Source organism: Rutilus rutilus, assembly GCF_951802725.1.
Source record: "Rutilus rutilus genome assembly, chromosome: 14".
Lineage (NCBI taxonomy): Eukaryota > Metazoa > Chordata > Actinopteri > Cypriniformes > Leuciscidae > Rutilus > Rutilus rutilus.
In genome coordinates, this window is record NC_140219.1 from 29,915,909 (window position 1) to 29,942,022 (window position 26,114).

At 39.2% G+C, this 26,114-nt stretch overlaps 2 protein-coding genes and 1 long non-coding RNA gene across 5 annotated transcripts in view; 1 reads left to right on the forward strand and 2 right to left on the reverse strand.

Annotated features, from left to right (window-relative positions):
* The window catches only part of msnb (moesin b), an 82,330-nt gene that overhangs the window by 43,718 nt on the left and 12,498 nt on the right, over nt 1-26,114 (reverse strand). The window contains exons 1-3 of one of the 3 annotated variants that reach the window (XM_084431181.1): nt 9,060-9,141; nt 8,083-8,166; nt 7,881-7,976 (exon numbers count right to left, since the gene is read on the reverse strand). In XM_084431181.1, the coding sequence (XP_084287307.1) occupies nt 7,881-7,976; nt 8,083-8,166; nt 9,060-9,065 (186 nt within the window). In that variant the 5' untranslated portion in view covers nt 9,066-9,141. Of the gene's footprint in view, nt 1-7,880; nt 7,977-8,082; nt 8,167-9,059; nt 9,142-26,114 lie in introns of those variants that run through there. The other 2 variants (XM_084431182.1, XM_084431180.1) reach the window with 2 other exon arrangements.
* On the reverse strand, nt 11,689-12,360 carry LOC311304256. The gene is made up of 2 exons (XR_014629897.1): nt 12,136-12,360; nt 11,689-12,011 (listed from the first exon to the last, which is right to left on the reverse strand). It is a non-coding gene; the product is annotated as an uncharacterized lncRNA (long non-coding RNA).
* Nucleotides 15,216-25,596, forward strand: asb12b (ankyrin repeat and SOCS box-containing 12b; the record flags this gene model as incomplete). Its single annotated transcript, XM_084431055.1, has 3 exons — nt 15,216-15,284; nt 18,173-19,010; nt 25,463-25,596. Exons 2-3 carry the CDS (start codon nt 18,194-18,196, stop codon nt 25,594-25,596), a joined length of 951 nt encoding a protein of 316 aa, XP_084287181.1. The 5' UTR covers nt 15,216-15,284; nt 18,173-18,193.

Sequence of the window (26,114 nt, forward strand, 5' to 3'; positions counted from 1 at the left end):
TCTCTGCAGTGCAGTAGCACCAGAGATAACTCCCAAGAAGGTATTGAGAGGGTGCAAGGCGGATTCATTCCTCCTTGCTCCCCTCAGGAACCTGGCGATCAAGTCGAGCTTCCCCATGGATTTGCCACTGCATCATGAATATGCGTTAATATTAACATAAATTCTGAGGGCAGAGGAAGACAGCCTTCGCTCTGACCCATCTTGCAGGAAAGAGAGCACGGAAGTGATCGAACACCTTCAGGGGTCCTCTCGGTGAGGAGAACACCACTCAACAAACAGGTTCCACTTCAGGGCGTAAGCATGCCTCATCTTTAGAGGGTGCTCTAGCAGAAGTGAAGGTGTCCGCTTTAGGACCAGACATGGAGTTTCCAGAGGTCTGGACGCGGGTGCCAACGGTGCCCTGTCCCTGAGATGTCTCAGAAGAATGGGTCAGGAAGGGGCTGTCGAGAGGAGCATAAGTTCGGGGGAACTAGGTCCGGTTGGGCCAATAAGGGGTAACTAGGAAGACCTGCTCCTTCTCCTCCCTGACTTAGCACAGTGCTGTGCAAGAAGGCTCGCTGGGGAAACACAACTTTGCGTGGCCCCGGGGCCAGCTGTGTGCCGGTGTCTCCATGCCGAGGGTTTTCCGCTCGATCAGGAAGAAGAGCAACTGGCAAAAAGGGACAAGTCCGGAGAGGCAAAGAGATGTAACTGTGCAGCCCCGAAGTGGTACTCGACCAGCTGGTCCGCCTGGGGATGGAGTCTCGTTCTTTTTGGCCACAGGCTGTCGTGAGGCCTCATCGGCGGCACGATTGAGAAGGCCGGAAAATAAGTGAAATGAAGTGATCTCAGAAGCTCCTGACTCCAAGGAGGAGGTGGCGGGCGAGTTCCAACATGCAAGTGAACCATAGCGCAACAGTCGCAGTGCTGTCTGTACAGACCAGTACAGGTTTGCTAAGCAGTGGCGTCTCAAAGCAAGGTATACTGCTAGCAACTCTAGGCAATTGATGCCAATGCAGTTGGAGGCCTCCCCAGACCCCCGCTACTGCATGCCCGTTGTACGTGGCCCCTCAGCCGGTGTTGGTGGACACTTGTTCTAGCAGGCCCGGAGAAACAAAAGGTCTGATCACGCAAAGGGTAGGATTTTGGGTAACCCTTTATTTTACAGTCCCCTAATTACTAGGTATTTACCTAGTAAATACATGGTAAGTTATAGTTGGTTATTGGTAATTACCACAGGTAACAAGTATGTAAATGCAGAGAAACTACAAACTAATTACTAGGTATTTACCTGGTAAATACATGGTAAGTTATAGTTGTTTATTGGTAATTACCACAGGTAACAAGTATGTAAATGCAGAGAAACTACAAACTAATTACTAGGTATTTACCTGGTAAGCATATGGTAAATTATAGTATTTTAGTGTGTAATTACTTAAGGTGATTAGTATGCAATTACAGAGAAACTACCAGGGAAAAAAACACCACTGTTAAATATCAACTCAACAAAGTACTGTGTACTTGTTACCTGTTTAGGTTGGTAATAACTCCGATTTAATTGTGTACTTCCTCAGAATGTAGGCAGACTATTTTTAGAAACACCTCCAGTATTACTCATCAATTCAAGTTAGGTTTGTAGTTATCCTAGGGTTATGTTGGTAACAGTCCATGTTTATTTATTACTATCTTGAAATTAAGACGGTAGTTTCCAATAAATTACCTTGTCTTACATAGTTGTTGTTCATTGCTACACCCATTTATAGAGGGTTTATCAAATAATTTACCTTACACTTACCTGGTAACTACCCCGCAGGAACAGTTTTCCCTAATGTCATGGCACATCTTAAATACTGGGTATGTTCTTGCAAATGTTTTTACAATTTACTCAGTAAGTAAAGTGCAACTGTACTGTAAAATGAAGCCTTGTTTATTTCCATGGTATTACCGGAATTGTACCATATAACTTGATCATTCCCTTTTCCATATAGTCACACTTTTTTACCTCATATGTCCTGCAACGTTACCAAGGAAAACATGACAATTTACTCAGTAAGTAAAGTGAAACTGTACTGTAAAATGAAGCCTTGTTTATTTCCATGGTATTACCGGAATTGTACCATATCATTCCCTTTTCCATAGTCACATTTTTATTTATTTGTTTTCCTAGTATGTCCTGCAACGTTACCAAGGAAAACATGACAATTTTCTTGGTAAGTAAAGTGTAACTGTACTGTAAAATGAAGCCTTGTTTATTTCCATGGTATTACCAGAATTGTACCATATAACCTGATCATTCCCCTTTTCCATATAGTCACAATTTTTTACCTCGTATGTCCTGCAACGTTACCAAGGAAAACATGACAATTTACTCAGTAAGTAAAGTGAAACTGTACTGTAAAAGGAAGCCTTTTTATTTCCATGGAATTACTGGGATCTTACCCTATAATCTGTTATAGCTACGTAACTGTACCTATTACAGATTATAGGGTAAGATCCCAGTAATTCCATGGAAATAAAAAGGCTTCCTTTTACAGTAACGTTCCAGTTTCTCTTTACTTACTGAGAATGTTCAACGTGATCTCATGAGAATACGTGTGTATTTTTACGTAAAGTGTAATTCTACCATACGTACATTTACTTACGTTTTATACACACAGAAACGTATAGTATTTACAGCACTAAAACGTAAAATGTTTGCATTAACAGCACAAAAACATAAATTATTTACGTATGAACAACTCTATACCAACGTATTTGTACGCATTCTTATTTATGCATATTAAAATCGTGGCATTAATGTTTTGACTCTATTGCATTCAAATGTCTTATCAATTACGTTTTCAGTCGCATTTATGCAGTTTACTCAAGAAATAGACTAATAACATTTCGCTCTGTTCGTGCCTTCTGCTGCAAACTCGTTTCGGAGGATTAGCATACATGCAGTTAAACAAGAATACACTTTAAAACCTTAAAAGTACCTTATTTAATCGTTTAACCATTTTAATATTTAGTTTATTTACAGTGAGACACAAAATGCGTTTTTTCCAATAGAACAATAATACACCAAAACCCAACATAAATTCACAAAAGACATCAATTTTATTATAGCCTACTTGATATAATCCAAATCTTTAGAATCCATACGTTTGCAAGAAAGAGATCCAAATTCAGCCCTTTATCCAGTGAGTGATCTTCATCTCCATTCCAGGCTTTAACAACAGCGCAGTCTGTAACTGTCAAATCCCGTGGACCCGCGCTCGTTGATGAATTCAAATTCAAAAATTGCGCCCTCAAGAAGCGTTACGACATGTTTTACGGCAGTGATATCAAACGCTCATTGGCTCTCGCCTGTTCGTCTATATGTTCGTCACAGATTGCGACATGTCGTATTTCAGTCGGTAAACTATATTTGAAATGGAGAAGCGCGCGCGCCTTCACACAGAGCGAAGCTGGATTAACATTTTCATGGATTAATCATTTAAATTCTGCTCTGTAAATTACCTCATTCAAAATTATTATATACTGAAAGAGAGGACTGTGACTGCAACACATCGTCATGTGAACGACTTTTGGTACCGGTTTTGACATTTTCGCAATAAATAAATTATTGTGATTACACGTAGCCTATGTTGTTTTTCTTCATAACTGTAGCCTATGTAGTTTTCTATCTTTGAAAATTACGTGTTAATACTACGTATTAACAATGAGACCAGGCTGGAATGTTTTAGTTAAGTTGCAGAACACACGGTAAAAGTTTGTGATTTCAAAAATGTTTAAGCAGTAGCAAAGGACGTGGTAAGAGTCTGGTAATACCATGGAAATAAACAAGGCTTCCTTTTACAGTACAGTTGCACTTTACTTACTGAGTAAATTGTCATGTTTTCCTTGGTAACGTTGCAGGACATATGAGGTAAAATAAAAAAAATATGTGACTATGGAAAAGGGAATGATATGGTACAATTCCGGTAATACCATGGAAATAAACAAGGCTTCATTTTACAGTACAGTTTCACTTTACTTACTGAGTAAATTGTCATGGTTTCCTTGGTAACGTTGCAGGACATATGAGGTAAAAAAATTTGACTATATGGAAAAGGGAATGATATGGTACAATTCCGGTAATACCATGGACATAAACAAGGCTTCATTTTACAGTACAGTTTCACTTTACTTACTGAGTAAATTTTCATGTTTTCCTTGGTAACGTTGCAGGACATATGAGGTAAAATAAAAATAAAAATGTGACTATGGAAAAGGGAATGATATGGTACAATTCCGGTAATACCATGGAAATAAACAAGGCTTCATTTTACAGTACAGTTTCACTTTACTTACTGAGTAAATTGTCATGTTTTCCTTGGTAACGTTGCAGGACATACGAGGTAAAAAAATGTGACTATATGGAAAAGGGAATGATCAAGTTATATGGTACAATTCTGGTAATACCATGGAAATAAACAAGGCTTCATTTTACAGTACAGTTGCACTTTACTTACCGAGTAAATTGTAAAAACATCTGCAAGAACATACCCAGTATTTAAGATGTGCCATGACATTAGGGAAAACTGTTCCTGCGGGGTAGTTACCAGGTAAGTGTAAGGTAAATTATTTGATAAACCCTCTATAAATGGGTGTAGCAATGAACAACAACTATGTAAGACAAGGTCATTTATTGGAAACTACGTCTTAATTTCAAGATAGTAATAAATAAACATGGACTGTTACCAACATAACCCTAGGATAACTACAAACCTAACTTGAATTGATGAGTAATACTGGAGGTGTTTCTAAAAATTGGCTGCCTACATTCTGAGGAAGTACACAATTAAATTATTTGAGTTATTACCAACCTAAACAGGTAACAAGTACACAGTACTTTGTTGAGTTGATATTTAACAGTGGTGTTTTTTTCCCTGGTAGTTTCTCTGTAATTGCATACTAATCACCTTAAGTAATTACACACTAAAATACTATAATTTACCATATGCTTACCAGGTAAATACCTAGTAATTAGTTTGTAGTTTCTCTGCATTTACATACTTGTTACCTGTGGTAATTACCAATAAACAACTATAACTTACCATGTATTTACTAGGTAAATACCTAGTAATTAGGGGACTGTAAAATAAAGGGTTACCGGATTTTGTACTGAACCTTCGACCCCTCGAACGCAAGAACACAGGCATTTTGGCCTGCGTTGCGGAAGGATAGAGATCTGAAGTACGCGTCCTTCAGAGGTTGAACGCTGCAGACCAATCTCGGGGACGGAGAATTCGAAAATGCGTTTCTGAAGACAGGCTATCGAAGCCGGTCTTCATATCAGCTGGAGGGACTGGCTCAATCGCATCCTTCGCCAGTAGGACTGCGATGACCGCGTGCATGACAAGCGCACATTCGCTCAACACCGAAGTGTAACAAATAACGCTGAACTTGGGCGGACGCCAGACGAACTGAATTGTATAGCCGAGTCTGTTGGTACGGAGGAGCCAGCTGGACAGGTTGGGAGCACTTTCTAGGCTTCTATGAACCGGCCCAGGGGGACCAGAGGTAGCAGGGACCTGGCTCGGAAGGTCTGAAGGCGGCCCGAAGCAGGGTCTGAGTGTGCGGTGCAACACTTATCTGTCCCTACATGATGGCAGAGAGTACGTGAGAAGGCGTGACCAGGTCCTCGAACTGCACCCAGCTGCCGGCTGGCGATACAAGAGGTGGTTGAAGGGTGCAAGGCTTAACAGGGTCGCACACCACCAGTCTGGCCCTCTTGGGACCCAGGAACAGAGGAAATTGCTCTTTCTTTGAAAATGTGGGTCCCACTGGCTCCCCTTTTTTGGGAGCCAGCGGCGGACACATACACAAACAAAGAACTCCACCCGGCCCTCTTCCACGGGGAGGGAGTGGATCGGTGACCATCTCCAAGAGCTCCTTCCTCCATCCCTGAGTGGCCCGCTCAGGAACGCTTACGCTGATGCTTGCCACCTGGCTTGGGCTGTGGCCGGCTCAATGCTGAGGCCTAGGTGGAGGCTACTGCGGTGGCCCAGCAGGAGCAGAGGCGGCGGCAAACGGAAACCCACAGCCTTTGTAAGCCTTGCCCGTAAGGACGGACGAGAACTTTAGAGGGGAGACGAGGATCCTCCTTCCATGAGGTAGCGGTCGCCGGACACAGTTGCATTGTGACAGACCGCTCCACTGGAGGGATAGCCTCGTAACTCTTCACCGCTCCTCCGTCAAGGGAAGTGGGGGGGAGGAAATACTTAGGCGGTTTTTGACAGAGAAAGGTGCCGTCCACGACCTAGTAAGCTCCTCATGCACTTCAGGGAAGAAAGGTAATGGGGCGGCAGGTTGAGAACCGGCCCGGCCCGCCCCGAGAAACCAATCATCCAACTGAGACGGTTCGGGACACGGTGGAGGATTCCACACGAGCCCTACCACCTCGGCGGCCCTTTTCAGCATAGCTGCCATCTCTGGATCTGGCTCGGGCAACGCTGGTCTCTCAGAGGGATGTAGCGGAGCCGAGTCGTCATCTCCAGAGCCCAGCTCACCCTCCGATGCTGTGATGGACATCCTGTCCTCTGGAGGGGCCCCGAACGAAACAGCTGGTCGGGCCACTACAGAGGGACCAGCGCGCTCATTGGGGAGCTCCACCGGCTGCATTGCGAAGGAGGAGTGAGGGACCCATGAACCCAACTCACGCGGCACTCCAGCCTTCTTCTGGGAAGGTGGCCCAGAAGAAACACTAGAGCGGGGCATAGGAATGGGGACTCCACCTTTGCGGATGAAGGCGAGTCTTAATCTCAGCACCGCAATGGTTATCTTCCCGCAGTGAGAACATGACTCATCCACAAAAGCTGCTTTAAGCCCAAACACATGATACAACTATTGTGACCGTCAGAGGGGGACAGAGCCAATCCGCACCCAGAAAAGCACGGATGGAATGGCATCTTGAAAAAGACGCAAAAACACCCGTGTTGCTCTTTCAGGAAGTGGGACCCGTCACCAGTGCCGGAGCACACAGGAAAAATGACCACGGCAACACTGTTACAGTGACAGTGAAGCACTCACTTCTTTCACCCTCAACCAACCGTCAACAAATACTCTGGAAATTTGATGCTGTTAAAACAGCAGTTGAGAGCTTCAGAAGCTTGCGATCGCCACTGCACTCTTCGCTGTAGAAACACCAGCACTGGGAGAGTCTTCCAGAAGAACAACGACACACTCGCTCGTTGTACACAACAACACTCTTCGGAGACATCGACAATGATCGGCTCCGAAGCGAAAGACAACTGATGCGTGCATCCACTTCCGAATTTATTCCCGCACTGCGGGGCGGAGCATGTGATGCAATTCTCGCACACCAATGTGCATTGGCTCGTTTGAACAATATTCGAAGATGACAGACTCCCTAAGCATGATCCCAATCAGTCGACACGTCGACTACGTCGAACGTGACCGAACTGATAGGGAACAATGTACCTTGGCTCTCATAAGAGTATTTTAGCATTTTTAAATGAGCCTAATGATTGAGTGGTCACATATATTTTATGATGTATATAATTTTGAGAATGCATTTTATTAAAAACAACTCTGTCCATTTGATTGATGTCGCTTTGTGATTGTCTCAGTCAGCACATGGTGGTGGACAAATACACCTCAAATGAAAGAGGACATTTCACGTCCAATGCACAAATGTCATATGCAGGTATAGTTAGCTGATTAAAAAATATCAGAGTGGAAAAATAATACTGTTAACTGGTTAAAAGACAAAGAACAATGTTTGATAATCTTCTGCTAAAATTTCATTTGTCTCTATTTGTTTCTTGAAACAGTTCAGAGCCCTGTTTATAAGACAAATAGCTTATGGCAAAAAAAAAAAAAAAAGTAAAATATGCAAGTAGATCAAGATTAACCCGCTTATTGAGTTTCAGCCAAGTAGAGAAGCCCTTGCTGTCCTGATACTGCAGTCCAAAGTACCAGATCTCTCGGAGTCCAATAGTTTTCACAACCTTCAAAGGGACAAACGTAATGATGTCACTAATTGTTCACTCTTTAGGGTCTATATGTCATGTTGCATTTATTGACTTTTGCCTAAATTCCATGTGAGATACATACTTGGTCAAAAAGTTGTTTACCAGTTGTACTGGGCTGAATGGCAAACTCCAGCTCAGCATCCATTGTAGTGACCCGTACGTTTATCTGAAAAGAACAAATACATTATGTGCAATAATATATGGCATTGTTAAAAGCATTGTAAAAGGACCCGTGGATAAGGTTAGCAGCATTTGATCAATTGAATAGTACACTACAATTTCTTGACAAGTATCACTAACCCAAAACATTATAACTTCAAACCAACTGGAAGCCATTCAGATGAAAGTGTACTGAATACACTATAGTATTCAGAGAAGGCGCATTAAGATCTAGGACAATTTGTTACAGCCACACCTGGAGTATATTGGTATACCTGGTTCACAATAGCATCAAAATTAACAAAATGATGGACACTGGGCAGATATCCTAGGTTATTTTATATATATATATATATATATATATATATATATATATATATATATATATATATATAATTCAGCATGTATTATGTATTAAATAACAGTATTTTAAAAGATAAAGGGTAACACAGCAATTAGGTTTCATTAGTTAACATGAACTAAGAGTTAACAACACTTCTACAGCATTCATTAATCTTAGTAAATGCAAATTTCAACATTTACTAATACATTATTAAAATAGCATGTTAAATTAATGTTAATGCACTGTGAACTAACATGAACAAACAACGAAAAGCTGGATTTTTATTAATATTAACAAAGATTAATAAATACTGACACATATGTAGCCTATTGCTCATTGTTAGTTCATGTCAGTTAATACGTTAACTGATGTAAATAAATGAGACCTGATTGTAAAGAGTTACCAGATAAAGTATATAGTACAATAAATTACTCTTATTTAAATTAAATGACTCTGCTTTAACAAAGTCATAGTTGTGTACTACATGAGGTCAAGATTTGTCTATTATCTGTACAAATTATCTGTATTATGGTAATAATAAATATATGTTTACTCACAGACATTTGAATATATTTTAGAGCTCCTGACTGTGTCCTTCTTGTAGTGGTCTGCTCTCGTCAGAGTCATATGAAAGGACTTGCAATATTTGCCAGGATTACCCCTAGTTAATGTGGTCCATTGTACCTCTAATCCAATAGCAGCCCTGGAATCTCTTTTCAGATTAAACCCTGACATTAACCTCAGGAAAAAAATAAAGGAAATTAATAGAAATCAAATTTACAGTATGTAATTATTTGTAAAAATAAAATAAAATAAAAAAATAAATAAAGAGATACTCCACTTTAAAATGAAAATTCTGTCATCATATACTCACCCTCATGTTGTTTCAAACCTGTATGAATTTCTTCTGCTGAACAGAAAGGAAGATATTTAGAAGAATGTCAGTAACCAGACAGTTTCTGGTCTCAATGACTTCCATAGTAGGAAAAAAATATACTATGGAAGTCAATGAGGCCAGAAACTGTCTGGTTACTGATATTCTTCTAAATATCTTCCTTTCTGTTCAGCAGAAGAAAGAAATTCATAAAGGATTGAAACAACATGATGGTGAATATATGATGACAGAATTTTCATTAAAGTGGAGTATCCCTTTAAGGTTCAACACAGGGGGACACTGGCAGACAGACATGTAGTTGGAGAATAGTTATCTGTAGCATTTTACATGCAAGGATGTGTAATCGCTATAGTTATACAGATCCAGCAAAGATCAAATTCCGATGATAGGACACACACACGTCCACTGAAGGCAAGTGTAGTTGAACCCAAGTGCAGTTTATTGAATCCAAAAGCGAACAGATACAAAATAAAGACTTGGCTTGACATCATAAACTTAAACATGAACAGAAACAGCAGTTTACAGGGAACAAAGCTAGACAATATACAATTGTAACATGAGTACTATTTATACACAATAATGAATCACTAAACAACATACACCTGAGAACAAACAAACAAATGGACCAATGAGAAAACAGGACACATGACCAGAACAACCAATGAGAACATGACACATAACAAGACAAGGGAAACAAGACATGATCACATGACGGCAAGGAATCACATGACAAGGAACCAGGAAACATGACTAAATTTCAAAACAAAAGACATGAAAACAAGAACCTGAAATTAAACCAAAAACAGATGTGACATATCCTCCCTAAAGACCACTTTGGCTGAGCTGAGGCCCACCTCGGTGGAGCAAATGTATTTTTGGTCACTTTTAGACAGAAAATCTAAAGACATATACAGAAAGATAATACAAAATATAATTTCACTCACCAAGCCTATCACTTGAAGCAAATATCCATCCCTTCTTAAATGTCCGCGTTGGACCGTTTAGTGAAACTGACGCAAATAACAGTTTAAATAAATAAAATAATGATTTAAACTATGTTTTACTTCTGATATAAACATTTAGATTAAATATGCCATTCAAATTAATGGAGTTAAACACTTAAACATGAAATCATTACTGAGAAGTTACAACATTTTTTCAATAGAAATATCAATCAATAGAAATATTTGTTGTGGATGCGATGTTTTTGAACACTTTTCCTGTGGCGTGCTGTTTTAATGTTTTAACCACAGAGATAATTGCTTATCATGATAATACCAGATTGTCTGAGAAAATAGTTTCGTGCAAATAATGCCCAAGGCCTATCTGTTTCCATTAAAAATAGAAATCAATTAAAAATACAATTCGGTCAGTGGAAAAGATTGAGAAAAACTTTCTCTGAAATGTATTTTACACTATTTGATTTATGTATTCAAAAACAAGGCAAGGATAGGCAACTACATGATTTTTATTAATGTAATGTGTCTTGTACCGTTAAACGTTATCACGTGGATGAATAATCATATGCAAATGAGGATCTGCATAGTAAAACTAGGCGTTGTAAGCTCCATATATGGTTATTTCGGGGAGGAGACGCATGTGCGCACAATCTTCCGCTGACTGGGATTTATAAAGTGAATTCTGCGCAGGTTCTGGCGTACGAACGGTTTTATAAGTCTGAATATTTTTTTGCGTACGCCATTTTTGGCTTTCGGGCGCACGTACACTTTTAGTAAGGTTCCTACGCACAGTTTTATAAATGAGACCCCTGATCCTCATGTCTCTGCTGGTCTCTGATTGTGTATGTACTTTGTGGTGTTTTCCGGTTTGTGCTATTGAAATTTTCTTAGCGTTTACTCTAGGTTTTTTTTTTTTTTTTTATTCCCAGTATCAGAGTATTAAGAATGGGCAAATGAAGCACTGAGGCTTTCCCCTGATTGTTCCAGGAAAAGATCCAATGCTTCGAGAGTGTCGAAAACAGCGGCATCTGCTGGTTATTAAAAAGTTTAGCAGCCAAAAGTCTGTGGAAGAATATCCCTTGATGAAGCACGCAGCCACCACACACTCCCTGTATGTGTGTGTATTGAATTGCTCAATCTAATAAATTAATTTACTTACCCATTAAAGTGTGGCAATAATTTCCAGTATAAGCTAATATGATTTAACATGACACACTCACACATATATATTTATATAGAGAGAGAGTAATGAGATCATCTGGTTATTAAATGCGCTTATGAGACAGTGATATTGCTTGTGTAACTGGGAATTACAGAAAAGTGACAAAGAAGTTGTTAAGTATTTTTATTGAGAAATAAGAGCTGTTTCACAGTGTTGGGGCTAAGTCTATTTCTCCTCTTTGACACTACTTCCCCTGCCTTGGAGAACACTCTTTCACATGGTACAGAGGAGGCAGGTGTACAAAGAAACTGCAATGCCAAAGTGTATAGATGGGGGTACAAATATTTCTGCATTTTCCAGTATTCTAGTGGATCTTCAGCTCTTTGAATGTTTGCCTCTGTAAGATATCTATCAACTTCTGTAGCATCAGCTGTGGCACTTGAGCTTGGTTTGCTCTGTTTCTCAGCACTGCAACAGGAGCCAAAGCTTTCCACTTAAGAAGTGTGAAGACAAAAATATTTGATTGGGACTGTACACGTACATTGACTGAATCTAATATGACATACAAACACACCAAAAAATTATAATATTATGGTGAAAAAATAAGAAATAAATACTTTCACTTGAAGGCTGTTGAGATGATGACGGTGATTCTGGTGACTGAATGCTTGTCGATGGTCTTTCATTTTCGCCTCTGATGACATGTTCACATTCAGCTTTTAACCATTTGACAGTCATCTTAATTTGGTTAAGGAAACCCAAGGTTTTAAACCTTGGATCCAGCAAAGTTGCCATGGTATTTATGCTGAGTGACTCCATTTTCCAAATATTTTCTCTCAGACGATTGATGAGGTTTTCAGTTAATTCTTTAGAGATGTCCATGGTTAACCTACAAAATACAAAATGAGTTACTAAAAGGTGCAAAAAAAAGACAAATCTAAACATTGATTACTTTTGCTAATGAGTACACTAAATAAATACAAAATAATACCGGATTTGTTCACCCTGTAAAGAATGGTGAATCATTTGCAGTAAAGGAATGACTTTGGAGCCAGACACTCGTTTTTCCTCGGACAGCTCTACTGTGGCCAGGTGGAATGGGAAGAGAACAAACTGAATTTGCTCTGTGGCTTCATAATCCTGTCCATGAAGTGGAGAGACATCAGTTTTAAGTGAGGCAAGGGATGCTCCCACAGTTTGTCTTTCATCATGCAGCTGTTGAAGCATGTGAAAAGTGTAGAATTGTTCTCGGGCTGTGCATGAAAAGCTCTGAAATGCCTTAGCATGGATGATGTGCTGTTTCCATACGCAAGCTCCTTGTCCTTGTAACATCACTACAGAGTATCCTCGTAGCTATTTTGTTTTTCTCCGCTTCAGTTTTGCTTAGCTTTAGCTCTTGTGCTTTAGAATCTAGTTTGAGTTCTCCTTTGTTTTAGAATTTTATTTTCCCTGTCAAGTGGAAGTCTTGCTTTTCTTTTGCTATTCCAGTTTTAGATCTTACGTTTTTTACCTTTTTTCAATAGTTTGCTTATTTCTCTACTTTTAGTTTAATTTTGGTTCTCTTAATTGTTGCTTTATCTTGTCTGTCTGCCTTGTCTTGAGTCTTGTCTTGTCTTGTATGTTCTTCTGTGTGTCCCTGGCCACTGACTCTTAACTGCCTGACTGGTGCAGCTATCTAACCCCTGTGTCAAGCCTCTGGTTCTGTGAGCCTCTCCCTGGCGGCAAGACTGATGCTACATCTGAAATCTACATTAAGCTACGAGTTCCTTGTGTTCCTGCCTGGTCTTTCTTTTGGAGCTGCCTCTATTGCACTCACGTCATCACCATCTTACTGACACTGTCAATGGTCCTGCCTGTCGTCATGTCGTCTGCCCTGCCCTACTGTTTGAACTGTGGTTCACGCTTCACTCTCCCTGCTAGGGTGTCCCGAAAAATTCAGGACAGCCCCGAAATCTAAGGTGTTGTCCCGAATCGCGAATCCGGCCCTAATTGTCCCGAAAATTATACTAAAGCAAAATTGAGTAGTTATTGTCTGATAAAACATTAAAAACTGTCCGTGGAGGTTGAGTCGTCCTGCAGCCAGCCCCCACTGGCTGCTCAATGGCTGCAGCATCTTTTTTGTTTCTTTTTTTGAAGTTCTACAAATCTACAAATATACCGTAGGCGCGAATTTAGATATGCATTGATAAGTGAGTGCAAGTTCACAGGAAGGACAGTGAATGTGCAGCCAGTCGTAAAGAGTGATTGATTGGTCACGGCACTGTGTGCAAAAAAAAATACTTCGGCCTAATGTCTGATGTCGGGTTACACAAAGCAAATCATCTACACAAATATTTAGTTTTCTTATTTAATGACCGACAATTTAGTCGTAATAATAATTTTGCCGTAAGGCTTATTAGCGTTAGGCTATCCGGAAAGGTCTGATTTAAGCACTTTTTACAACAGTCATTGTTTGTTCACAATCAGAATGACATTTGAGTTCATGATTTTAATGTTGTTTTTTTTGTGGCAGACTAAAGATGACAGACTGTTGATCTGTTTGGTTCAGGTTTGAAATTCATTATTTTTTATTATAGGCAATGCAGCCTATAATACGTCACTGACGTCACTGCCATTACACGATAGGCTGAGGTGCCTTACGTGATCCAAGTTAGTTAAAACCCTAGACCCTCTCATCTCCTTATAACAAGACAATCTCTGACTAGGGAAAAACAAGACATGATCATACTGTATGAGGGCAAGGAATCACATGACAAGGAACCAGGAAACATGACTAAATTTCAAAATAAAAGACATGAAAACAAGACCATGAAATTAAACCAAAAACAGACATGACACACACACACACACTACAATGGTATTTATCCTTTAACTAAAGAGAATCAATAATTTTGTTATAAATAAATTGTTGATCAATAGATAAATCACTTGTTTTATGAATATTTGAATGTTTTTACTGTCAATCTCAACACTTTGTGCAACACTTTTTGTACTGTCAATATTCATATATGTAGACCTACAGTATTTAGATTAATATTCCACTGTTGACCCAGCAGTATTTACATGGCCTCATCATGATACAGTCCAACAGTGACTACAGTATCCAGGACTATTAAAATATAAACATTGCTCATTTTACATTCACAATGATTTGAGACAACTTTAATGTAATTTAATGAAAAAACGATGCAATTCATAAAATTCGAATTCAAATTAGGCCAAATTAGTCCAGTGACACCCAGCCCCTCCCCATCACTTCATTTAGTTATTTATAGTCTGTTTAGCAGTAGAAATCTTAACTACAAAACAGTAAGAAAACAAAAATAACTTCAGAACATTTGTCTCTCAGGGACTTAGGTACATCAGCAGCTGACGTCATCTATAGCCCCTGACAGCTGCAACTCAATGACAGTTATAAAGACAAAAGTACCAGATGACTCCTATAACACAATTATAACAAACTACTACAGCCTTAATAGTTTCAACACAACATTGTTGTTTTGCAAATGTTATCAATGGTTATTATCCATTTATAGACCACATTCCAAACTTACACTAACAGCTCGAGCTGTCTGTGACTGTCACAGGTCTATCACCTTTCTAATTATAACTCCATCCTCTGGCCCTCCAAGAATGGAAGTTTGGTCCGATCCATTTGTGGCCTAAACTTAGCCCCTGTGGCTGCTCAGATCTGTTTGTGTCACACTGACCCTCAACGCTACAAAGCTTACATGCGTTTCTCTCTGTGGATACTACACACCTACAGGTAAGCTACAATTACACAAGAAATTGTACTTTATTAGCAGAAGCATTTAATAACCTGCATTAAGTGTCATTTAAAGTACCTCCAAACTTCTCTTGGTGGATTGACACTATTGTTGCTGAAATATGAACTGTTGTTAACGATGGCATTTGTGACTTTACTTAAAAAAAATACATAAGCATAGTTTGTTTTTGAAGTAGTTACAGCAGCAGTGACTTATATTGGAATAAATAAATATGTTTAATTTGGAGATTTCTGTTCATGGGTGCCATTTGGTAGACTGTGACTACAACTCAAACATATGCTAAATATAATGGACACCATAGCTAGTTATCACAGTGGAAAGTTGTCAGAGGTCAATATATCTCACTTAATATTTGGTTTTGAGATAAATGTCCAATTACACAAATTTTGTTTTCTCTTGCAATGATTTCCAACAGCTAGTCTTAAATTAGGATATGGTTTGCCAGTTCAAAGCACCAAATGAAAACCCATCCTGTCTCTATCATAACTATAATCAACAAAATATTTTTATTAACAAATTAACATCAAAATCATATTGACAGACAATATTTAACTGTAAAATGAAGGTAGAGCTAAACTGAAAGAATATTTTCATTAATGTCAGATCAGGGCAAATTTCCACGTGTTTTAAATAATGTTACTTTCAAATATTTAGTAAATGACATGATCTTTCGGCAAACAATATTTAATTATAATATGTATCGACTTCTTTGTACTTAATTGTTATTAGGCTATAATTTGCAATTTAATGGCAGGTTTCCACATCAAAACAAAATAGTACAAATTGTGTGTTACTTAAACCCAATCCCCCACACATAAAAATATTTTGTTTTCGTTTTTTGAGATATTTACAACAGCATAGGCTTGTACTGGACTATCTATAAACAGTAGCTGTGCATGTTCATTTTTCAATTTTCATAATCTGTGCAGACATTCACATTAGCGCATAGTCCACGACGTTATGTTTTAAATTGACTTCCTCTTTTATTGTGAATAGATTGAAATTATTTTCTGATCATCAACTGTGTCTGTTTTCTAAATATACATTTTTCATTCACCTTTTGGGACATGCAAATATGTTAGGAAGCTGAGAAAATCAGGCAAATATCCAGTGTGATCAGCTGTAACACTGTGTTATAATATGTGCTTTTATTATGACTGCTCTGATGGTGCGACAAAGGCTTTATCCAAAAACCTAGGCAGCTGCCAGGAACTGACTTGTTGCCTCCCTGCCCTGTCAGGCAATGACTTAACAGGCAGCGTTTATGCATGAAGATACCTCACAAAACTGATTTCAGACAGACTTCTGAGGCAGCGTAACGATTTAATGATCGATAAGAAAACAGAAAGAGCTTTGGTGACAACAAATTAATTTAAATAACTACAATACTAGAAATTTCTCGCTAGAAATGTCATCATAAGTGGTAAACGTTGGTCAAAATGTACACTTTACACACAAACTGACCACCAACCTCAAATTTCAGACGGCATCTTTATTTTTAAAGCTCAACAGTCAGAGAATGGAACGCACAGGATTGTGGGATATCAAAAATCGATCAGATGAAGGTATCTCGAAAGGAGACATCCTATCTCTGTATCCTGCCTGCGGAGGATTTCAGTTTCCGGAGGCGGCCAATGTGTTTCTGCCCCCAGTGTGAAAATGATTAAAAGCATAAATTCCACAAATAATAGTAATAATAATAATAATACTACTGACCTGATATAAGATGAGATAAGCATCTTTATTGTCATTGTATGCACACAGTTGTACACATCAACAAAATGGAGTTAGCAGCTCTAAAAAAAGACGCATAAAACAATAAGTAATAATAAATAACTAGTAAAATAAAATAAACAATATAAACAATTTAAACAATACACAGTATAAACAGTAGTTCAACCACAGTATAGTACCTTAAAAACAACATCAGTATTAAGGGTACGTGCATAATTGTAAACACGGTTCATAGTAAAACAGATAAAACAGTATATTATGATGGTAAACAGTACAAACATTAATGCAGAAGCTACACTAATTAATAATGTTCACTGTTATGTGTCATAATATGTATGTAAAAAGGATGCATTAGCAGATATGTGGATGATTAGTTGCATTGTAAGTTCCGGGATTGATATAAGCATAAGCATACATTACAATTTTTTTTAAATGATCAGAGTAAAATAAACATATATAATAAAGAAATATATAAAAGCATCCTTATCCTCAAGAGGAATTGTACGAGTAGGGGCAAACCCTAATATACCCAACAGTATACACAAATACCAAATTTTACTACTCAGTTGCTGATATTAAACCCAACAGCATTAGGTCTTTTAACTGTTGCTATCACTTCGCTTATCTGTGTTTTGCATACTCCAGATGATAGACTATCAGTCTCTGCATTAGTGGAGGGATTTTTAAAGTTCAACAAACTTGAATGCGATATAAAATTAGCTTTTTCCGCAATCAGAAGACCAAATGACTGTAGAAGACATCTCGCTGTGCAAGGGTAAATGTGACAACGAGTGACTGTCACTAAACCGATTTGCTCAAAAACACTGACTCAGTAACAAAACACCAATACTTTGCTGCTCAGAGACATGCAACGGTTGATCCTGTTTCGTTTGGAACTAAAGCAAAAACAGACAATTAAATATTGTGTCTAAAAAGACAGTTACTCTATATTAACTTTGTTTATGAAAGCTCTCAAGCTATGAATATCAGCAAGGCTATTAAGTGTGGGCTTGGAAACAAAAGCATGATTTTGAGTGTGCTTTGCTTTAAATGTAACAACTATTTTGATCTTTTTTTATGTTGTAGAGCTTGAGAGTAATTTTAATTCTTTCTTTCCTGTTGTCGAATGGAGACTTGATCAGTTTGCTGAAGAATGCTTTTGGATAAGTCCACCAGCATGAGTTTGATGGACATCTCAAAGATCTTTTCTCTTCTTCAACCCAAAGAGGATGAGGAAGAAGACACAAACTGTTGCCAGGAACTGAATCAAGCTGTCTATAAAGATGACGACAAACTCCTTACTGATCTCCTGTCTCAGGATAAGTACAGGAAATGCATCAACCACCGCAGTGGCTGGGGCATCCCGGTTACTCCACTGCGCACTGCTGCGGCTCAGGGTCACCTGCACTGTCTCGAGGTCCTCCTGGCTCACGGGGCAGAGGTGGACAGCCTAGATGTCAAAGCTCAGACTCCACTTTTCACGGCCGTCGCTGCCAAACACCTAGACTGTGTTGTTGCTTTATTAGAAGCTGGTGCAAACCCTAATGGTAGCCTGTATAACAACTGCTCCCCAGTGCTCACTGCGGCCCGAGAGGGTGACGTGGACATCCTGAGGGAGCTGCTGCGACACGGAGCTGACGTAGACGTCAAGCCCAAAATGCCCGACTGGGCCTCGAACGCCACAACATGCCGAGGACCACTCTACATTTCAGCTGTTTATGGCCATCTGGATTGCTTCAAACTGTTACTGCAGCATGGAGCGAACCCAGACTACAACTGCACTGAGGAAAAGATGCTGACCAGGATCAAACAGCCTAAAACTGTCTTGGAGATGTGTCTGAGATACGGCTGTGGGCTAGAATACATTCAGCTGCTCATAGACTTTGGAGCAAATGTCTTTCTACCCACTTTAATTGTTGACAAAACAACCAGACAAAATGAAGCAGTAATGCTTCTGCTGAAAGAGAGAGGTAAGTCTGTAAAACATTCATCTGTGATATATACACTAGCTCACTCAAAAATAAAAGTTGCTGTTAATTTACTCACCTTCAGGGCATCCGAGATGTTGTTGAGTTCTTCAGTAGAACAGTAAAGAATATTTTTTAGCTGAAACCATGGTCCTTGGTGAATCAAAAAAATGTAAATCAAAATTAATACCCGTGGCTCCTGACGATACATCTTAAGAAGAGAAATGATCGGTCTGTATTGAACTGAACATTATTTACAACATTATCGCTTGTAATACACAGCCTTGGCAAATGGTCCTCAGCATGTTCACGGTAGTCTGGAGCTCGAGCTGCCTTTCGCATTATGACATACGTGTATGATGAGTTCCTGAGGGATCTGCTTGTGCCACTTTCCTTTGAGAAAACAAAAAAAACTTCTGTGGCTATAACAAAAAGTATATAGGTAGGCTATGCATACCCTTCCCATAGGCCTCCTCTTATGTTAGAGTCGGCAGGCTTATATAACGGGTAGTGCCAATCTGTAGTAATGAACAGGTTGGCTGTATGGAAAATTCTCTAGTGAGGCCACCATTCGTCCGAGCACCTAATATAATTTTTTTGTGTGAGATGGCTTCCTCCCTATCTGGAGTTATTCTACTGAGGCCACCGCTCTGTCAAGCTCCAGCTAGAACTACAAAGTCAAGCTTTGGCCCTCTTCTGGCCACCTTGATAGACACCTTATACTAGAGCAGCAGTTCTCTTCTCACTTTAGAAAGTCGTTGAGATTATAGCTCTGAACGTCAGTCACTTTATATTCGTGTGTCGGCCCTCATGGGGCCACCTCGATTTATGGCTTAGGCTTAGTAACTAGGAAATTGGCGGCGGTTTGCTAAGCATTCTCGCCTTGAGCCTCTCAGTATCTGAGTGTAGGTTCCTTAGAGCTAGAGCCCATCAGGATAAATTATTCCTGTAAATCTAGTTGTTCCTAGTACTGGCCTCTTCTTCCTACAAGAGTCATCTAGCCAAGGCCCGCCTTTTGCACTAGGCATAAAAATGCTAGTGGTGTTACAGGGTAAATAGCAGCATAGGTAGCAGGCTATCTTCAAAAAGCCTCCCATGCAGATATTTCATGGGTGTTGTCAGGCCTTTTCTCTCTAGAAAGTAAGAAGCAGTATGCTCAGGCCTCCGCCCTTTAGAGCTGAATATTGTAGCTAGTTTATCCAGATAGGCCTTAAAATTGAATAAAATAATTAAAGTCATGGGGTTGAATGTGGTTGGCCACTTATCGTGGACTCAATTTCCTTAGGTTTGGTAGAGTATGCAAAATCTGTCTTGTAAAAAATACAAGATAATAGGCCTCGACCCTGATACATTCCTCAGGGTCATGCTGATAGTACTCCCCTTGTTAGGGTCTTTATTTAAAGTTCTTTGCTACCCATAGCTCGTATGATATCACTCTTCACCACCCAGGCTCAGGTAGAGACAGATTAGTTGCTCACTCCCATTTGGGATGTGATGTCCCACTATCTGCAGCCCTCTCTATCGGATGCCTCCACTCGTGAGGCAACATATGTTAGAGACTCTGTTTAGGAAACAGACAGGTTGTGGGCAAGACTAGGTCATTAAATTAGACCAGGTCAGCCTCCCTGGTGGCATGTGGGGTTGACTTCATGTCCCCCTCAGAAAGGGACTGGACGGGACTCCTTTGGACCTCCTGGCCGTATTCCCTTAAAGGAACCCCTTCCACAGAAGTTGTTGATTCCAAAGCCTTTGAGCAGCCTTGGTAGGCCTTCATTGTATTGGAGGCCTCTTTGAGGCTTATAGCTTGGGCAATGGCCATAGGCAATACTGTCACTGACAGTATGTGACCCGAAGGGGGGTTGTTTTTGGCATTTCAGTGAAACTGCCGTTTTATGATTTTTTTTGTCACAGCCATAATTTGGCATGCACTCCCCTCAGCATGGCAATATGGGTTGATCATGGTTACAGTTGTAACCTGAGACGTTTTCTCTCGCGCATACACAGCGCATATGTGACATGAAGCTCGACCTCCAGACTGTCTGCCGAGGCTGTGGATTACAGGTAATAATGTTGTAAATAATGTTTAGTGTCTTGAACAGACCGATCATTTTGCTTTATAAGACCTCAATGTATCATCAGGAGCCACGGGTATTCATTTTGTTTTGTCTGCATATGTTTTTTTGACTGGCAAAGTGACAGTAGCCGTTGACTAGCATTTTATGAATCACCAAGAACTATTTCAGCTAAAAATCTTCTTTACAGTTTTACTGAGGAAAAAAAAGTCACCTACATTTTGGATGCCCTGAGGGTGAGTAAAGTAACAGCAAATTTTAACTATCCCTTTAAGACCTGTTTGTTTCAACATTGTAAGAAATCCTCTAAATTCACTTTTAGCACTCAATATGCACTTAAATCTGATCTTAAGTGTTTGTGAGGGGTAGGTTTAGATTTAGTAACTTTGGACGTAACTTGTGGGAAGGCCAAATATATTACTAAAGATAAATAAATAAAAACATATTTTGTAACACCAACATTAAGTAATTTAATTCATATGTCAAAAATAAATAAATAAAATTATAAAAAAATATATAAAAAAAAATCTGCATGCTTGTGTATTAAAGCTGAATCTGCTTTGGTGGTTCATAGCCTATCAAGACAGTATTGTTGAATGACAGTTGTGGTGCATAAATAGATTAAAGGCTTATAACTGTTAACTAGATAGGACACCACATTTTTATCCTCCAAAAAAAAAAAAGTGGTATGGTTTTGTCCTAAAGCTTTACTGTGCATAATGATTCGATGATTATAATATACAAATAATATATTAATGAATTATATATATATATATATATATATATATATATATATATATATGGCACATTGTTTAGCAACAAACAAACAACCAATTATAAACAGATTTTTTTTATTTACATGCTTTTTATAGAATTTGTGCTTTTCAATAATTCATCCATCCCTGCCAGCCCAAAAATCAGTCACCCAGTTTAGGGCTGAACAATATGTAAAGCAGTGGTTCTTAACTCCGGTCCTGGGGACCCATTTAACAAACGTGATTCTGATCATCAGCTCGTTAGGGAAAAGCTCCATGAACTGAACTGTGGCTGCATATTAAATTTTAAAAATTATGCCTTTGGAGGATGCATTCAAAGGTAGAAAGGCATCAAGACACATCCAAATTCACAGCTTCACTTCCTGTCTCCTGAGATACCTTCATCTGATCGATTTCTGAAGGCAGCAAATATCCCACAATCCTGTGCATTCCATTCCAGTGACAGTTGAGCTAAATAAATAAATAAATAAATAAAATAAATAAAGATGGCATCTGAAAGTTGTGGTTGGTGGTCAGTTTGTCTTTAAATACATAGTACATTTTGACTGACGGTTTCCACTTTTGCTGACATTTCTAGTGAGAAATTACTATTGTTATACACTCACCTAAAGGATTATTAGGAACACCTTGCTTCAATGCATTTAGGGGTGTGGTCCTGGTCAAGAAAATCTCCTGAACTCCAAACTGAATGTCAGAATGGGAAAGAAAGGTGATTTAAGCAATTTTGAGCGTGGCATGGTTGTTGGTGCCAGACGGGCCGGTCTGAGTATTTCACAATCTGCTCAGTTACTGGGATTTTCCACGCACAACCATTTCTAGGGTTTACAAAGAATGGTGTGAAAAGGGAAAAACATCCAGTATGCGGCAGTCCTGTGGGCGAAAATGCCTTGTTGATGCTAGAGGTCAGAGGAGAATGGGCCGACTGATTCAAGCTGATAGAAGAGCAACTTTGACTGAAATAACCACTCGTTACAACCGAGGTATGCAGCAAAGCATTTGTGAAGCCACAACACGCACAACCTTGAGGCGGATGGGCTACAACAGCAGAAGACCCCACCGGGTACCACTCATCTCCACTACAAATAGGAAAAAGAGGCTACAATTTGCACGAGCTCACCAAAATTGGACAGTTGAAGACTGGAAAAATGTTGCCTGGTCTGATGAGTCTCAATTTTTGTTGAGACATTCAGATGGTAGAGTCAAAATTTGGCGTAAACAGAATGAGAACATGGATCCATCATGCCTTGTTACCACTGTGCAGGCTGGTGGTGGTGGTGTAATGGTGGTGTAATGGTAATGGCCACAGCCTACCTGAGCATTGTTTCTGACCATGTCCATCCCTTTATGACCACCATGTACCCATCCTCTGATGGCTACTTCCAGCAGGATAATGCAACATGTCACAAAGCTCGAATCATTTCAAATTGGTTTCTTGAACATGACAATGAGTTCACTTTACTAAAATGGCCCCCACAGTCACCAGATCTCAACCCAATAGAGCATCTTTGCAACAAATCTCCATCAACTGCAAGATGCTATCCTATCAATATGGGCCAACATTTCTAAATAAAGCTTTCAGCACCTTGTTGAATCAATGCCACGTAGAATTAAGGCAGTTCTGAAGGCGAAAGGGGGTCAAACACAGTATTAGTATGGTGTTCCTAATAATCCTTTAGGTGAGTGTAAATACATATTTACTTAGTTTTCACCAAAGCTCTCTCTATTTTGGTGTAGATCATTAAACCATTATGCTGGCTCAGAAGCCTGTCCGAAAGCAACTTTGTGAGGTACCTGCACAAACGGTTCCTGCAGTTATTGCAACAAGTCAGCTGCATAAGCTTTTGGATGCAGCCAGTGGCCCTGTCCCAAATAGCACCATAAACACTCGCAAGCATTTCTCAATATGCGTTCTTGTCTGTACTTGTGTTCTTGTGGACTTGTGAAACGTCATCAGTCGCTTCCCAAGTCCTGTTCCAATTCGAAGTTCACATCTAGCCAAGTACAGTTCAGATCCCTGGATGTTTTCTTGATCCGCCCCTTTTATCGAGGATGCATCAAGAAGTGACTTGTGAGGACTTGAGACAGTCAGGTATCCCAGAATGCATCTTGCACCAACCAGCAAGCATCAATAGCAAAGGAGAAAACCCACGTAATTTAAAACTGTCACAAAATTGTATTATTGTGTTATTTGTGTTATTGTGTCACAAAATTTAGTTTAAGAGTTTTCAGGTGAGAATGTAGTTGTTTAAAGCTAAAATCTTTGGTTTATTTATAAAGAGAGCTCTTATTTGAAAATGTTATGCAACGTTTTCGTTTTGTGAGATTCAGTCGATCACCAGGCGCTCAGCGCTCATGTACCCCGACTGGAGCAGCCTTTCCTCGGCTGATCCTTCTGACATTTGCCGCTGGCTCTGATGTCTCTGTAGTGCTTAAACGTTATATATTATTAATCTTGTGTATATCTAACGGGCGATCTTTGGTCTCATGAATCTATAATTTGTTCCCGATCAAATAGTTTTGGCTGAGGGCAAAGAGGAGTTTGATAACTTTATATATTTATTTAGGCTATTTAACTTTACCGTTGTAGCCTACTAGAGTGCTGACTTTGCTTCTTATACCTTTTATACTTTTATAATGGCTATTATTGATCATTAAACCTGACATTTAACAAAAAGAGGCAGGGTTGTGTTTTATGTCATATTTAATTTTATTACAGTGAAGATAATCAGAGTACACATGCACATATTGCCTGAACCACATATTAATATGTTTAATACTTAAAAAAAAAAAAAGGCAAGGTTGTGTTATGTATTTTGTTTTGTTACAAATATTCATGCAGTGAAGATAATCAATGTACTCTTTGCCTAAACTACATTAATGTGACTTAATATGTTAAATTTTTTTTAAGTAAAAAATGAAAAGAGGCAGGGTGGTGTTTTGTAACACATTTCATTTTATTGAAGCCTAAATATACATACAGAAATAAACGTATTCAAGTATGCTGCTGTACCATTTACAGAATTACTGGACTTGCGTCATCCCTCGGGAGTTCATTCTCCTGAGTAAACTTGGCAAGTCCAAACTTTGCATACTTGTATTGAGAAATGCCTGCGGTCTTCCTAAGAGTCCACATTTTCGTGACGTAATGCCGCTTTGACTGTCGGGAAGAAGTCTGCTGTGGAGCTTTCTTCAGTGCGGGCTCGGCAAAAGTGCACATCGGCAGTGACGGGGGTGCTCGCGAGCACACTTTTTAGACCTAAAAGGATCAAATGGGACACCCTTCGGTCTCATGGACTTAACGGACACTCGCACGCGGCGGCCATTGTTAGACCCGAAAGTGCATATGAAGTGTGCCATTTGGGACAGGGCCAGTGTGTCATATAAGAGAGAATACAGTAAAAAATGGATGGATCCCTTGGACGGAGTTGAAAACCAGTGATGTAGAAATTAGCATGTAGTAGCTAAGAATGAAAACCACTGATTCTATGAGAGATGCTCACTAATACAGCCTCAAATATTGTGTTTGTGTGTGTGCATGCGTGTGCTCGGCTTTTATTTTGTCATTCATTCCTATGTGATTGTAACACCAAATCCTCTCTATATACAGTTTGTCCAAAACCACTGATGTCTCAGGCGCGACTTGCTTTATGGAAGTTTCTTCCCACGGAAAACAAAATGTGCTCCATAAATTGTCTGGACATTCCAAAAATACTGAAGGACTATTTGAATCATGTATCCTGATTTCCCTTCTAATGTGGAATACACAACTTAAAATTTGACTAATATTATTTTCCCTTTTTGTAAAATGTTGTGATATTTAAATTTGTAATATTTTCTGTATTAAGAAATCTAAATATTATATAACAGTTTATACAGGAGTGTCTTTATTATTTTTAATAAATAATGTATGAATATCTGGTTAATGCAACAAACGAAAAGAGTTCAAATTTTTTGTTTATACAGTAGGTTAGGTTCTTGTTTTGTTGATGGAATGTAGCATCAATTCATGTGAAAGATTTTCTGCCCTCTAATGGTTAAAATGATTACTGTCTTGTGGTGACCCTGGACAAAATGGTTTCTGTTCCATGGTTGAATCAGCTAGCCAAGGCATGTAAACTTCTTAATTCTGGCTGGTGGGAGGTTTGTTAAAGGCATAGTTCTCCCAAAATGTTTAATTCTGTCATAATTTACTCACCCCGAAGTTGTTTCAAACCTGTATGAATCCCTGTATGAATTTTGGGTGAACTATCCCTTTAATG